Source organism: Urocampus carinirostris, chromosome 8 (genome assembly GCF_059441175.1).
Source record: "Urocampus carinirostris isolate Australia breed hairy pipefish chromosome 8, RoL_Ucar_1.0, whole genome shotgun sequence".
Lineage (NCBI taxonomy): Eukaryota > Metazoa > Chordata > Actinopteri > Syngnathiformes > Syngnathidae > Urocampus > Urocampus carinirostris.
In genome coordinates this window covers 28,392,345-28,409,560 of record NC_142356.1, presented here as the reverse complement: position 1 = coordinate 28,409,560, position 17,216 = coordinate 28,392,345, and the positions used below count along the sequence as shown (strand labels likewise).

Here is a 17,216-nt window from a genome sequence, read left to right as displayed (position 1 = left end):
AAATTAACAAAAAAAAAAAAAATCATAAATGGATTTGGTTTAAACTGATGAAAAATTCCCAAAAATTTAGAAGTACTAAGTACAAGATAGTCCTTTCCTTGTTTTTATAAAAATCTTTGTAAACCTGAACAAAGATGACTCGGGTCTTAAAGGTGATATCCGGGATTTACAAATGTTCTACTTGCTGACGCCATCTTCTGGCTTTAGTCATTTTCACAGCCTCTGTCAAGCTCCAGTTGTGGCACGTACAAGTACGTGCATTTCTTAGACGCGCTCAAATAAACTCGTCCTTTTTCATCTTTTTGGAGTCTGCGTTGGCATTATGTACTGTATTTGAAGCAGCCATTTTCTGTATTTCTCCATTTTCATGCTACACTAACAAATAAAAAAAGGGGAAAAAACATAGGGACAAGCGTGAAGTTACCCTTCACCAAATCCACTTCCCCCCCGTTCATGCTACCTAATGTGTTCTGCGGCCGGAACAGCTTTGCTAAAAGTAAGCTATAAGCAGATAGGCTCTAGGAAAAACAATTGTAAAGACTCTTTGAACTCAGTTGGGCATTGTTAACACATAATTGAGAAAATATTCTACTTTTAACTTTTTAAGGACACCTCAAACGACGCTCCCTACCTTTAAGCTTACTTATGATATTCTGTGAACCTCAAACTCTTTAGACTTGTTGATATCAGACATTTTTAAATAACTGTTGTTATTTTACACTAGAAATCATAAGGGAGAAGATAAGAAACAAAAATCTTGACACTTTGAAACACGGGTCACCGGCGTAATGCCGATGGGCACCAGGTACCTCTCTAGGAAAACCTGAATAGTCCGCAGACCGGTTCTGAAACCAGCTCACCAGTGACGGGTCATTGTGATTTCCTAGGTAAAGTAATTTCTAACTGGCATGAGAAATCATTGACATGATCAGTGTATTTAAATACATGATCAATTCTTTTAAAATTATTTTTAAAATTACCCCATCATTTATATACGTTTCCTAGAACCTTTAATCACCTGGGTTGTCGGCACTCCACTTCCTGTGGTGTGTCTTGGACAACCGCAGCCCAGTGGTACCCATTCTTCTCCAGACTGTTTTTCTTGGGTTGGCTGGTTTACTCTCCCACATGATACAGTACTGGTTTCTATGGTTACCAGTAGCAGGAGGATTCCCCCTATCAAACTGAGATACAGCACCTTCATTATCTGGTCACCGTTTTTGTCGGTGTAAAATGCCCCTCTGCTCTTCACAAATGAGCCAAATATGTCGTTATTCCTGCACTTTATCAGCTTTGACATCAGCATGTGAATTAAAATACAGTGGCCTTTCTACATACGAGATTAATTCGTTTCCTGGTGAAGCTTGTATCTAGAATTGATCGTATCTCGAACGAATTTTCCCCATAAGAAAAAATTACAAACCAACTAATTCATCCCTGGCCTCCCCAAATCACCCAAGTTAACCCTTAACAACTATGCTCAACAAACAAATTCAAATAGTGATTAAACATAAAAATACAGTAATAAGATAAATAGGATGATTTTAATTAAATAAAATGCATTATGAGCATCTTATTATTTGTCTACCTGTATGTAAATCACTCAGTGCCCTTATACAGGCACAAGGCAGATGTTTTAGTAGATAGTTGTTTGAGCCTATTTGAACAATTACAACCTAGTAGTAACACAGTAACAACATAGTAATAACATAAAAAGTTATGTTAAGAATATATATCATACTGATAGCCCTTGGTGCTAATCAATAACAAAAAAGCACCTTTCGGTTTCAAAAAGGTTAATAGCCCCTTGGTTAGAACCACTCAATTGAAGAACACAAAAACACCTAAACACAGTACTATATGTACTTGAAATATTGCACTTCTTTCGCACACTGCATTATTTTGCTTCCACAAGTTCCAATTTTTTGTTTGTCGAATTTTCTTACTAAATACAATTCGCTAATTAATGGCCAATTAAATCACTTTTTTCAATTTGTTCTTTCATAAAGCTATAGCTGTTCCTGTTACCCATTTTGAAAAGAAGACCATTTTAATTCCCGTTGTTGCTGTCGTTGTCAGGCGACGACCACAAGCTGACGCCGGCGTACCTTTTGTGTTTGTGCATCCAACACTCCGCCTCTACGTTCCCACCGGGCAGCTTCGGGAAACTGCTGCTCAAGATCGTCCGGCGGATCCAGACCGTGGCCTGGGTCAGTTGCCGGCTCTCGCTGGGTGCATTTTACATTTTCGAGCTTGCGGATGGACGTTAATGCAGTGTTTCCCTCATTTTTTTCGGGGGGAGCCAAATGTCAAAAATTTTGAAAAATTATTATCACTAATTTTTCACCATTTTTTAAAACGTTACATTATAATGTGGCCTGAATAACTGTAAAAAAATTCTTATCATTTGTGATCACCTTGGCTCAGCAAGTAATACGGATTAGTGTTTTGGCCAATTATTTTGCTGTAATTTTACATTTTATTCTATATTTAACCTCCTTTTCAAAGGTTAGGTTTTTTTAGTTCCATTTTAGAAAATGACCAAAAATAGTATTTAAAAGGAGAAAATATTACTCGCGACAACTAATAATTTTTACTAACTTACAATAAGAACATGATCAAAATCTGCGAAGTAATGTGCATTATTTTTACTTTGTTTGATTTATCTTATAATTTTTGTTTTCACTGCAATCCTATACAGCTTCATGAAACAATACTCATTATTAAATACATTTCCCTGTACTACCTCATAAGCAGATAATATGTATACTGTACGTATAAAGAAGATGGTAATCTACTGACACCTACTGATATGGATGAATGTTACAGTTACTCAACTGATCACTGCAAAGAAGCAAATATATTGAACATGCCTTTTTTGAAAGGATCAAATTGGGAAATTTCTAGCTGCACACTAGACAAGGTCTCACTGCACAGTAGAGTGCCCCGGCACACTGGTTAAAAATGACTGCTTTGAATCAACAAAAAAGTAGGAGTCAATAATCAAAATATTCTATAAACTACTTGCAGTAAATAGTATTGATCTTGTATTTTGGAGGGAATACATTTAAGTAAAATAAACCCTGTGTTATATCCCAAATTAAGCAGAGATTATAATATGGCAACACTGAACCATAATGTATGTATGTATAAAATATAATACGGGCGTTTCAAAAAATTGTGCATACTTTGATATGTAAATATCACAGGAAGTACACGATATGGCCATATGAAATTGAAAAATATTAATGATTAAGATTTAGATTTATACTTTCAAATCTGAATAGAAAATTTTGAAAGCATGTAAGTTTTGTGAACAGTTTCAGAAACGTTCAATATACGCAATACCTGAGACACGGCAAAAATCGAGTTGATAATCCTTCTGAAAATTGCTTAGGAAGATGACTTTTTATTTATTTTAATTTTTTTACAAATTATCTGCTTGTGAGTTAGGGGTCGGGAACCTTTTTGACCTAAAAGAGCCATAAAAGCAAAAATATATAAATAGTTTTTAAAAGATCCACACCACAATGTTTTAAGACAGAATTCAACACACTACCAGGAAAAAGGCAACTTTTTCAGTACATTTTATTTCACTGTGTGATGTTTGATGATTTTATCAAATCTATGAAATAATAATAATGCCAGAGCCGTTGTATCATATCAATATAAATATACCACTTAACATGTGTCTCTCTTTTGCAGTTACTTAAGAGTGTTTAAGCTGATTTTGACTGTCATTTTTGTCCTGAATAATGGTTTCAAAATAAGGTGTGTGCAGTTCTTTTGTAAAATGTCACAAAATACTGCAAATAAGGATATTAACGTATTAACCTTCGGCGCAGACAGCGCTCACCCAATTAAATTGGTCTGGGTGCTTTGCTTGAACTTCTGGGTTTTTAAAGTTTGTTATATGGCTTTTCATCATAGTGTCTCAACAATAAACATACAATGTTAAATGATCGTCCATATGAAAGATTATTTAGCAATTTAAAGTCAAAACAGGGTCTGTTGGTGTGACACCTTGACTGTAAACTGTAGGTAAAATTGAGGACTATACATACTTGACCGAACCCTTTTTGCAGTCAGTATTGTTTCGGCTACGCACGCGCAACAATCGGGTCCATTAGAAATAAAACGTTGAGTTTTATTTTATCTTTGAGGCATATGTAGTCATCAAAAGAGATATAAATAGCTCGAGAGCCATAGGTTCCCCACCCCAGGTATAGGGAAATTCATATATTTAATATAATAATTATTATAATTTAAATGATATTAAGGTATGTACAGGAACGTAAATGCTGAATTTCAAATAATTTTCTGGAATTCTTTGGAGTTGAAAATGATTTAATATAAAGACAACTATCTTCAAAGTATAGACAATATATATCATGTTTTGAGTTTTAGACACTAGTCAAGCAGAGCAAAGCCATGTTTTTACCGATCAAATATCTCCTTACCTGCACGCTGAAACTTTAATGAGTCCTTACTTGTGCTTGTGTGTGTGTGGGCATTGTTTTACAGGAGAAGACAAAGGAGTTAGCTCAAAAGCAAGCTCAGCAGTGAGTATCCTTTTCCGTCTTGCCTGTAGAAAATAAGTATGTGCAGACTTCCCTGTGTATGCATGTATTTGTGTGGTTTGAGTGCACAAGTGTATGTGTGAGGGAATAAGAGTGTACATAAATGTTGGTGTCTTGTATTTTTGTGTCTTGTTTGCCTGCCACTAATCTGAACCAAGTCGAATCTTGACAGACACCTTCTCAGCTGTCAATCATTGTGATCTCTCCCTTTATGTGTGCAGCCAGGACCCAGCCTCCCTATCGCTGCTCAACATCTCGGACCTGACTCCCGACTTGCAGATCGTCTTCTTCTGGATGTCCAACTCCATCGAGATCCTTTACTTCATTCAGCAGAGGGTGCCATCTTACACACACAACATGGAGACCATGCAAGGTACTAGCACGTACACAAACACACACGGAAATTAGCATGGAGTCAAATATTTGGTTCACTCTAAATCCCCTTGTCAAAGTCAAGGCCCGCAGGCAGGATGTGGCCTGCAAGAAGGTTTTATACAGACCCTGAGATGATGTTGATTTGTCATTGTATCATACAGCGGAAATTGTGTATTTTTTCACTGTCCTTGAAAAAAGTGTTGTTTTTGGTTATAGTTGTTTGCAGTATTTCATTGCATTTCAGTCCATTTATATTTCAAAAACATATTTCAGTTGATTGAATGATATCGAATGCCATATTATTATTATTTTGAAGTACCGTATTTTCCGCACTATAAGGCGCACCGGGTTTTAGGGCGCACCCCGAAAAAATAGATTTTGGTCCTATATTTGACATACATAAGACGCAGCGGATTATAAGGCGCTACAATGGGAACGTCGACAAAACAGTCAGATAGTTCAATCAAACTTATTACCCCCTTAACATTCCAAAAGCTTGCAAAGAAACAAATACATGTCGTAGACACGTGCGGATGCGGTGTCCGTACGATGTCACTCAAATGCATCGTTCCAAATATCATTCGGAAGGTAATAACTTTAGCCAATAGTGATCGATTCAAATGATGATTGACACATTTGTTAGCCAATGAAACGCCGGTAAATAAATCCCAGCATACATTGCGGACTACTGGGGTTCGGGGGAAAATCTAGTCGGCGGCTGCTGCATTAGTTGCAAGACTTTGCGACTTAATATTGATCCATAAATAAGGCGCACTGTATTATAAGGCGCATGGTCAGCTTTTGAAAGGAATGAAGGCTTTTAGGTGCGCCTTATAGTGCAGAAAATACGGTAAATTAAGCCCATGTTTCTAAAATAAAAGATCTAGTTTTCTGAATAGTACCAGGTCCTTTCATTTTATGTTCATGCTATGGAGATTTTTAGTTATAGGAATTTTTTTGTCCCTCTTGAAAATGAAATGTGACTAAAAGAGCTATAAGAAAATAATGCTTTATGTATTAGATCATATTGGATTGTACTTGTTTTAAGTAGGTTCAATTAGGTTCACCAGACTATTTTCATCATTTTATAAACTTCCTACATTCGATCAGTCAGGCCCTCGGATTGTAGCCAAATTTTGGATTTGGCCCTTTGTCCATTTGACTTTCAAAGATCTAAATTGTCTTTGAGGTTCACAATTAAATATGTTTATTCATTGTAAAAAGTTATTTGTCTTTCTATGTTCGGAAATAGTTTTATTTGCTGTAGATATGTGTGTCTTTGATATTTATGGAGACTATAATCAGGTGGTGCACCTAATTATCGTTAATAAATCCAAAAATTCATGCTCTAAAATACGCTCTTAAGTTTTGAAAAGTGTATTCTGTTTGCCGAAGACACCAACGTGTCTTTGATAGTCACTTTACTGTACATAGGCACGTTCATTCAAAACTAGGGATTAATATCTCCTGTTGTCTTGGTTTTTGTTTTTGTTTCATATCCATGGGAAAAAATGGAATCTGACTAAAATGTGTGTCTTTGATTCAAAAGACTTCAAGATTGATAATAGTATAGCTGTCACTGATGTTTTTGAGATGTTTTTATTTTGTACACTAAAGATTAGATATTTATTTTTATTGTTAAAAATCAAAAACACAATACAGTTAGTGTTTTCTTTGTGATGGGTGGCAAAACCTTGTGGTTTTCCTATACAGTGGTTGCTCTTAAAAAGTGACATGTTCTTGCACTGCAGGCTCAAAGGAATCGCTTCTGTCGGCGACCATCTCAGCCAACGAGGAGGCCATGAGTATCTTGGAGGAGGTCATCATGTACACATTCCAGCAGTGTGTCTACTACATCACCAAAGTAGGAACAGCAAGGACATTGCATGAACGACTGTACATGGGTTACTTAAAACCTCAGACAATTGAGCTTTCTAAGACATTTAAGCTTTCTATAAACATCAAATACAACAAATTATTCTGTGAGGCAACTTGTTTTGTCTCGTGAAAACAATATTTCACACATTTTTTTCAAGATTAATTTGATGACTTTGATACCATTAGACAATTTTGCAAAAATCATGCTAGGTCCTGTAATGCATTTTTTTTGTACGTGCAGGCTCTGTATGTGGTGCTACCTGGTCTCCTGGACTGTAACCCGTTCCCGGTGGACAGCTCGGAGCCATGCTGGAAAGGAGGTGTTGGATTCCCAGAACCGGTCCGCAGGGTCTTGCAGGTAAATCCAAACCATTATTTCAATTGAAAAGGAATTACTTTTTTTCCTCCGTGTGTTTTTTTAACTTCTGAGTTGTGCCGTGTACAGAACAAGTGCTGGAGTTGAGCAGATCCATTAAGGTTTTTAATTTGAATATTCTTAGTACAAATGAGGTCCAGAACAAACTATTCTATTCACAAGTGCTCGGTAGAATTGGCTAGCAATCACTTTTATCCTAGGGGGTGGGCTATGACAAAAACAAAACTTAAGAGGTAACAGAAAAATCCCTACTTCACACCTGGTTCCGGCAAACTCAAGGCTTTCTCCTAAACGTAAACTAAAAACACCACTTGAAACAACCTAGAGACTGAATAACAACTGAAGGAATTGATAAATCAAGATGAGTGAACATTTACCTCAAAGAAATGAAGTTTATTAAGTCATGAACCAGAACAGTATCAGGACCCAAACGCGTGACGTTCTCACACAAGCCTTTTATTTTACGGGAAATAAGGAGTCATGCACGTTAGGCAGCAGTCTGGCGTGAAATGATAGGAAGCCAGAAGCCGACGACATCGATATCAATTGCCTGAGTAGATATCGGACAAATGGGGTCGATACTGGACAGGACGGACAGACAGGATTGATAATGAAACAGGATATCAAAAATAAACAGGACAAATAAGACGGAAACGAAAACTGGAGAGAATAATAAACAGGACTAAAATAGAAAGGAACGAAACTGGAAATCGATATTAAACAGGACAAAAATAAACGGGAACAATATCGGACTGGAAATACCAACAGGAAAACAGAACCGAGTCAGAACCCACGTCTCGCGGGGCAGAGGTTCGTTGACCGACTGACAAAGGAAAAATGAGAGCACTGGGCTTAAAAAGACGGAAAGCCAATCTGTCAATGAGCCGCAGCTGGCGCCAGACGGGCGGGGCCAATTGGGCGCCATGGCAACAGTGACATTTTAATTACGACTAAATAAGTTAAAGAGTTATAAACGAAAGAAATAGATATTGGCCCTCGGCATAGTTATCAGGGACTACCATAGAAATAATTCTGACCGCACCTGATTACCACAACTTTCTTCCAGATGAACTTGAATGGTCTCGCAGAATGTTTATGAGGATTTTGACGTGGCCATGCGTTCTCGCGCAGGTGTTCCAGAGCGCCCAGGAGCTGCTGCGGGGTTACCATGTCCACCTGGAGATCCAGGCGCAAATGTTCGCCTACCTCTTCTTTTTTTCCAACGTGTCACTCTTCAACCAGCTCATGGACAAAGGTAAAGGGGACAACAAGGATGGCGGTTGCGGTGGTGGTGATGGGGGGTGTCCTCTCCGACTCCATTAGAGCTTCCCTGAAGACGCGCACGCATCTGTTAGGCAGTGTCCTTGTCAGCACTTTGACTTGAGGCAAAGGAGACATTGGATGGGGGTCTTGGCGCGGGGAGAATCGAGATTTGTCCTCTGCGTCCTTCCTTCCTATCTGCTTTCTAATTCCCATCAACATGCACCTCCTCCTTCTTTTTTTCCATGTGGGGTTGGGAAGAGTAGATTTGATTGAGTGTAGCAAGGGTGAAAGCACTATGATGGGTAAAAGGTCAAAATCTTGTTATACCGTTCCCGTCTTACATTGAGTCATCAAAAATGCGACATAACAGGCCCTGTCCATCTGTCGACTGTACTTGCTTCGATTTAGTAGCCCTCTCTCAATAGACGAATCCCCTGGAATTGTCATAAGAGATCTAATAATAATAATAAAGAAGGTCTTTTGTGTTTACAAGAACAACTTTTGAAGACCTTTTTAGGGTTTAAATGTCTTTAAAATATCCAATTTAAATCAAAATTGCAGACTTCCAATGCCTTTATAAGCAAAAAGGTTTTTCATTTTTGCAGGTTAACTTTCATATAACGAGGAACCGGCCAAACCAAATCGAAATAGCTTTTTCATGGCCAAAATGCCACATTCATGACTTTTTGTCAGTCTCTTCGTAAAAGGATGTTCTCACAAATGACATGTTGCCAATTTAATGAGCTCCTGTTGGCCAAAATCTAAAATGATAAAAATCCTATTCCATCGGACAAAATTTATTCTGAAAATCTCAGCCATCTGCAAAAATTAAAAAGAGTTTAATTCATTTTTGATTTATGTAAACTCAGCAGCACATCTGGACAAAAAGCATATTAATAGAGAATTGTTTGCAACTTTATAGAAAAATCAGAAATATTCAGATTTTCTTTTTTTAACAGATTGTTTTTATTTTCAAGCACATTGCAATATCCATCCATCCATCCGTTATCTGCACCGCTTATCCTCAGTAGGGTTGCGGGGGTGCTGGAGCCCATCTCAGCGATCTTCGGGCAGTGGGTAGGGGACACCCTGAACTGGTTGCCAGCCAGTCGCAGGGCACACAGAGACAGACAACTCGCTCGCTCATTCACACCTAGGGACAATTTGGACAGGCCAATTAACCTGACATGCATGTTTTTGGAATGTGGGAGGAAACCGGAGTGCCCGGAGGAAACCCACGCAAGCGCGGTGAGAACATGCAAACTCCACACAGTTAGGTTTGACATTGCAAGATCATATCACAAATTTACCAAATAATGGAAAAGAGATTTTGGGTTGAATCCAAAAGTTTATAGGAGACCCGACCCCAAAATAACTTTTGGACACATCAGTATGGAGCAGAATCACCCTTTTAGGCAATTCCACGGAGAGAGAAAAATTTCAAAGGGTCTGAATCCTTTCTGTACCCGCTGTGTTGCCAAGTGCAACTAGCTAAGTTTTCAAAAATGTACTCATACGTGAGATCATATATGCATCTATGCAAAAAAGTGATTTATATCATAAGCAAAAATACATAAACACTTATATAAACATGCATTTTTAAAAATACTCATAGTTCAATAAATCGTATTTATTTTATATGACCTGAGCCTCACCTAGAGAAAGCTCACATCATTATCCACCATCGTGCTGCTATGCGTACTCAAAAACTTCAAAAAGGCTTGGCAAAACAATGAGAAGTGAAATGACATGTTTTGGTCACTTTGTGTTCCATATTTTGTATTCTTCTTTGTGCTTTTTGCACTTTAGGGGGGGATTGCACTACACCATACAGCGACTTCTAGTTGTCAAAAAATACACACTGTGCCTTTAAGGCTTTTTTGCTGTATCTACCTTTGATAAGCATGCTTACATGATTCATGTTTTAAAGTAAAATTGTCTCAGTGGTTAAACCAAATGTAGAGTTGCCACAAATGACCACAAATAACCCTAAAATGGTCACTTCAGACTAATGAGAAAGACTTTCTATGTTTTGTATTTTTTGTGCACGACTTTTTCAGAATTTCTTTGCAAACCTCATCATAACGAGTATGGTGAAAAATCGTTTTGAGTGCTTGATTAAAAAATATCCAGGACCACATGCTGCTTCACCAAAATCTTTAAGACATTTCCATTGAGTTAACAGATTGAATTGTATCATTGCACACACGCAGACATCGTACGTCTTCATTAACCAGCAAAGTGAGAAAAGCTACACTTCCACATTAACGCCCAGTCTGGCTCCCTGTCGTCCCTGATTTATGTTTTGGTTGCCATGGTGAGATCGAAGATGTGCTTGCATGTGTGCGTTTGTGCGTTTGTGTGTAGGATAACGCTGACATTTGCAAAACACGCACACATGCTATTGTATCCGCACTGCATCCAGATTCTAGGACATGTTCTCAGCCCTTCGCATTGCCGCGTTTTCTTACAGCGGTCAACACCGAAATGAATGATTTGAATTTTTTCTCAATCTGTTGACGAAACAATTCTAGATTACTGTACATCAGGGGCGTCAAACTCAATTGTACAGAGGGCCAAAACTCAAACTGGATGAATATTTATTGAATACACTAAAACTTGACGTCTTTTTATTTAACATAAATTTGAATAAAAAACAGACAGCAATATTACTCCAAAATAAACAAACTTAAACATTAAAATGTCATGATTATTGATGTGACTCACCTGTGCCCACTTATTTCGCGCCAACCGCCGAGGGTTCTGATTGGCTCACTGTCACTATTTGAACCCAGTCCTGTCAATACCCTGTTGTCAGTCCGTCTGCGAACCTCTGTGTATACTAGGCAAGCTTTTTTCGACCCTGACTCCCACCCGTCCCAGTTTTGCTCCTGTCTGTCTCCAGCTACGACCTGTTTTGATCCTGACCACGTCTGCCCTCCCATCCCAGCTTACAACCTCTTTTTGTCCTCGACTAGGTCTACTCTCCCATTCTGGCTTACGACTCGTTTCCAACCCCGACCACGCCTTGCTCTCTCAGTCCCGGCTACCGACCAGTTTTTCAGTCTTTCTTCCCGCGCAGCCCTTCCTCTTTCCTTCAATAAAACTTGTGGTAAACACTACGCAATTAGGTCCTGTTCCCGTTCTCGTCCTGACATAAAAAACATAAAATACTTTGCTCTCCTTAAAAATGTCTCCTGCGAAAAATAAATATAAGCAAAATGCGTGCTTTTTACTTTGAGATTATGTTTGGTAAAAAACATCTGAAGGATCTTCATATTCTTCTTGAACTCTTCAACTTTCTGTATCTTCTGTTCTGCGTTTGGGTTTTTCAGCTTACTCTGATGTTTTGTCTCACAGTGCCGTTTTACATTATATTCCTTAATTATGACCACATTACCACATCGGTTTACCAGCAATGTCAGTAAACATATATTCAGCCTCCCTTCGGTTTCGAAAGGCTCATTTTTCAAAATACACTTTTCTCTTGGCTATTGTGAGTCACCCTGCTTTTTTCCATTTAGCCTTCCGTTACATGTTGATAATAGAAACTTGTCCCGGACGTCACGTCGCCGCTTCCTGACACTAAACACTCATTATTAATGCACTTGCGGTCTTGTTTTTCAATTGGCCGACGTGTTGTTTGTTAGTAGATATTATAAGTGGCTGCGCTCGTCAGGCTACAAATAACTCGATTGATGCGGGAACGTTTTTGATTAGTCTTACAGTGGTAAGGCCGCTGAAGCACTGCATTATGGGACCTGTAGATTTAGAGTTTTCTGCCGGGCTATTATAGTAGATGTATGTAATATGATTTCTCTCTCTATATACAGTAATTATTTGCCGGACAGGATGTGGCCCGCGGGCTGTGAGTTTGACACGTATGCTGCACATACAAAAAGTCAACGCAATAATTTAAAAAAAACAAACAATGCAAAAATAGAAAGAGGTGTTCATAGTGCCCTGTTTCGGTGTAACATGCACCTGTCCTCCTTGTGGCTTTATAGGAGATTGCCATATAAACTAATGCCAGCTACTGTTAATCGTGATGGAAAATAAATGCAATTTCAAACCGAAGCCACCAGGGAGCAGTGTCTGTGTCATTTTTAAGCAGACTTATTGCGACTTGTTGGCAACAATTTCATGCATTTACAACTACTTTACACAGAACTCAAGGACACAATATTAAAATTCAGTCATTTTCAAGGATTTCAAGAATACGTTAAAAAAATAGGTCAACTTGTCAGAATTTGTGTTCTACTTTTCAGTCTGAAAATTCTTCTAAAAAAGTATGAATTTACGTATAAGAAAAGAAAACAAAGGTGGGGTGCATTATTTGAGGTGTCCTTATAAGGTTGAAAGTAGAAACGTTTCTCTCTTCGCTATGTGGTAACAATGCCCAACTGAGTTCAAAGAGCCTTTATAAAAAATCATGGCGCCAATCTGCTTTTTTTTTAACTTTTCGCAACACTGTTCGGGTTGCGCAACACATTAGGTTGCAGGAATGGGTGGGTGAGATGGGAGGGGAGGTGGAGAGTGATTCCATGCTCGTCCCTGCGTTTTTTTGTCAGTGTAGCATAAAAACGGTGAAGGAAAGAAAAGGCCTGTTTCAAATACAATCCAAACGCCAACCTTAACGCGTCCAAATTCAGGAAAATATCTTGATAGAGACACTGTGTAATATCTCATCTCATCTCATTAGCTGTACCGCTTATCCTCATTAGGGTCACTGTAGTCTGCAGTGCAACTGAAAACAAGTGCTACAAATCACAGAAAGGGATACAATACAAAATACAGAGATTCAAGGTGACCAAACTTCACCATTCTTCTTTTTATTTACAATGTCACATCATACAACTTGTAGTACTCCTTCAAGTGATGAAGTCAATCAAGTTTGTTATATAATTGATATTCATTAATAAAGATCTGAAGTATATCTTCAGTTTTTTTCAACATTCTTTTGCAAGATTTTGAGGTCTTTGGGTACGCGTAGCAGCAAGAATGCACGGTTATGTGATACTTCATGTCAAGTCAAGTCAAGTCATGTTCATTTGTATAGCCCTTAATCACAAGGAGTCTCAAAGGGTTGTACAGACAACAGATTATTGCAATTCAATGGTATAACTCATTTATATAGCTGAAGACCTTCAAAAGCGCTTTACAATGTACTTCACACTTACTCATTCCAGACACACTTTGAAAATCTTTGTGGTTAAGGGCTATGCAAAATAAAATAAATTAACAAACAAATAAACAAACAAACATGAAATGTGCATCAGTGCCATGTAAAAAATGTAGGTTGTGTTTCCCAGTGTTAAATTGTAATGGGAAGAACTTCCTGCAACTGAAAATTATATCTAAGTATTACTGACTTTTTCCCAACACCTATATGGAGAGAGAAAATCAATTATATCCGTGACTTACTCAAGATCTGAAAATCATGTCAAGCAAGATAACATTTGTAAACTACAGATACACTACTGACTTTGACCACCAGATTTTTTTTAATGGTACTGGAGAAATTGTAAAATTGGCTATGAAAGTCCTTAAAAGGTGATTGAATTTCGCCAGTAAAAAGGTGTATAACCCTGATTAATTTCAATACTTCATGCCCATGATGTGGGGAAGCGCAGTGGTCAGCGCGCAGTGGTTAGCGCGAAGTGGTAAGCGCGCAGTGGTTAGCGCGCAGTGGTTAGCGCGCAGTGGTTAGCGCGCAGTGGTAAGCGCGCAGTGGTTAGCGCGCAGTGCTTAGCGTGCAGTGGTTAGCGAGCAGTGCTTAGCGTGCAGTGGTTAGCGCCCAGTGGTTAGCGCGCAGTGGTTAGCGCGTGTGCAGCACAGTTCTGAGGTCATAAGATCGAACCTTCCTGCGTGGAGTTTGGATGTTCTCTCTGTGTTTGCGTGGGTTTCTCCTGGGCACTCCAGTTTCCTCCCACATTCCAAAAACATGCATGTCAGTTTAATTGGCCGGTCCAAATTGTCCCTAGGTGTGGATGAGCGAGTGAGTTGTCTGTCTTTGTGTGCCCTGCGACTGGCTGACAACCAGTTCAGGGTGTCCACTGCCCAAATATAGCTGGAATGGGCTCAAGCACCCCCGCTACCCTACTGAGGATAAGCGGTGCAGATAATGGATGGATGGATGCCCATGATGCTTGCAGCTGTCCATGCCAGTGAATGAGTTACTTTGTGAGTCAAGTCAAGTCAACTCATGTTTATTTGTCTCAAAGGGCTACACAGACTACAGATTATTATTGAACCATCCCGATTTTAAACCTACATGAGGTCAAGGAAAAACTAAAAAACCTCAACATGAGGAAAATAAAGAAACCTTGAGAATGGTTTTAAGTCAATTGATTTTCAAAAGCATGAAATATGCAAAATAAAAGCAAGAATATTCTCTTGATGAGCTTTAGGTATCCTTCTGGTATCCTTTTCATTTCATTTATTTTCTCAACTTTTGTGGCTTGCAGCTAATTGTGCTTTCACCTGCTAAATAGATTACGATACCGGAGTGTGTTGCTTTTGGTTTGGTGTGCGTGCTTGTGTGCGCAAAGCAGCCACTGCAGGGCTTTATGACACCTTTGCAAGAGAGGTCAAGCGATGTCTCGTCTGTTGTCCTTAGATTACTGTATGACGGCACATAAGCCTATTACAAAAGAATTTGTGTGTTTGTGTGTGTGTGTGTGCATGTGTGCATCCGTAAAAGACATGTGGTGCAATATTTGAAGTGCTGTTTTATCAAATAGCAGTCGATCTATAGTAATTGAGTCAAAAAGATCCAGCGCACGTGGGCGCGAGTGCCATCGATGCATTAGCGAGTCACAATCAATACGTATTTACAATATCCAAAGGGTGAATTCATTCAATGTCATAATTTTAGGAATGCCATTCCTTATTTTGTGCATTACAATTCATGTCGTGTTTGTGCAAAGGTCCATCACGTGGCTGGTTCCAGCGTTCCAAGGTCCTGCAAATGCAAGCGTGTCTGCGGATGGTGTCCGAATGGGCCCGCAAGTCGTCTCTGGGACATCTGGCAGACAAATTCTTCAGTAAACTCAACAGCGCCATCGCCATTCTGGCAACACCACCACAGCAACTAACACAGGTACGCCTCACAAACAGCATGGTGATCAGGTTTATATTAACATCCACGGGAAGAACATGCAAACCCCGCACAGGAAAGGCTGGTAGCTGGATTCAAACTCATGACCTCAGAACTGTGCCTTGCCACGTTATTTTAACCGCTTACTGTAAAAAAAAATAGTGTTTTGAAAAATTGGTAACAAATATTATTTATTTACTGTATGTATAAGAATTCTTTACAAGATCATATGTACGGACTACGTTGCATTTTTTTGGAACCTGTTTTTGAACTTGCGAAAACAACAGGTAATGATGTACAAAAATCTTAAAGATGCAGAATTCTGTTCTAAACGTCATCTCCTGGTTCCTTTCTTTTTATTGAATCTCCTCGGTTACAAAAAGCAGATCCACCCGAAAGGGTGTGGAATTACAGAAACAGCAAGATTTAAACAGGGTATAAATAGTCAAAATAATAAACTAGCATCCCATGCAATCTCATTGGCAGGTGTCCAATATTCTAGTTTTTATCACCAAAAACTAGCGTGCCGCAAATAAGCATTTTCTCCTCCAAGACTAAAAGTAACATAGTCTTTGTCAGAAATTTAAGATTGTTACAAAAGCTGCAAAAACTGTAAGTAAACGTTTTTGTAACGGTACTGCAAGTGTAAATATGTTTCTTTTCCACCTAATAAAGAATATTTGGCCCTTTTAGATTCTTTTTTAAAATGTACTGGCAAAGTACAGTCAGAACTTGGTGTATTACATACTATGATTCATTTTCCACATGCTCAACCTCATGAAGCTTGCGAAGGAGCTGGCGCCCATTCCTGCTGACTTTAGGCAGTTGGCAGGAAACAACCTTTACTAGTTGCCAGCCAATCCCAGAGCACACAATGACAGACACCTAATCACGCACACAAGCATTCCAAGGGACGATAACGCCAATCGATCTGCCATTCATGGGAGGTATCCAGAGTGTCCGAAAAATGTATAAGGCGCTCTGAGTATAAGACACATGCAATTAAAAGTACGATTAGAGCTACCGTATTTACCAGTGTATAACGTTTCCGTATTTACTACACTTTTTGGAATGAGTGCAATGAAATATCAGTCTAAAGTGTCGTTGAACAGTGAAGCACACATGCTAACCATTCAGCCACCATGCTGCCTTAAAAAAAACGTCTAAAATAGTTTATTTAATGACATAAATTATCATTGGCGTTATTTATTTCAATAAATAAAAATACATTAATAAAGAAATGCTAAAAAGTAACAATTTGCTTTCAAAATTCTTTTGATTGTTGCAGATGAGCTGGCGAGTATTATCAGGGGAGCACTCGTCCCTGAAGCCGGTGCAGCTGCACAGGATCCTGACAGAGTACCAGATCACTGCCGATACTGGACCCGTGCCCGCCTGGCAGCCGGATAGCGAGGACGAGGCCTACATATACCGCACAGGTAAACTTTAACAGGATGGCTAAATGGAGTTGACTTCTTCCACTTTCATCTATCTACAGTTTAGAGCAGGGGCCAGGAACCGTTTTGACATAAATAGCCATAAAAGCAAAAATATTTTGATTTTTTTTTTTGGAGAGAGCCACACCATATTATCCAGAAGACAAAATTCAACAAAACTGCCAAATCTGCTCTCCAGACAAAAGGTG

The 17,216-nt window shown here is 38.8% G+C and overlaps 1 protein-coding gene across 1 annotated transcript in view; it reads left to right on the top strand.

Annotated features, from left to right (window-relative positions):
* radil (Ras association and DIL domains) overlaps positions 1-17,216 on the top strand; it is a 53,394-nt gene that overhangs the window by 22,767 nt on the left and 13,411 nt on the right. Inside the window, exons 10-17 of the mRNA XM_088342214.1 lie at positions 2,080-2,210; positions 4,525-4,562; positions 4,802-4,953; positions 6,707-6,819; positions 7,075-7,191; positions 8,341-8,464; positions 15,402-15,574; positions 16,860-17,010. Coding sequence (XP_088198340.1) covers positions 2,080-2,210; positions 4,525-4,562; positions 4,802-4,953; positions 6,707-6,819; positions 7,075-7,191; positions 8,341-8,464; positions 15,402-15,574; positions 16,860-17,010 — 999 coding nt within the window. The remainder of the gene's footprint in view (positions 1-2,079; positions 2,211-4,524; positions 4,563-4,801; positions 4,954-6,706; positions 6,820-7,074; positions 7,192-8,340; positions 8,465-15,401; positions 15,575-16,859; positions 17,011-17,216) is intronic.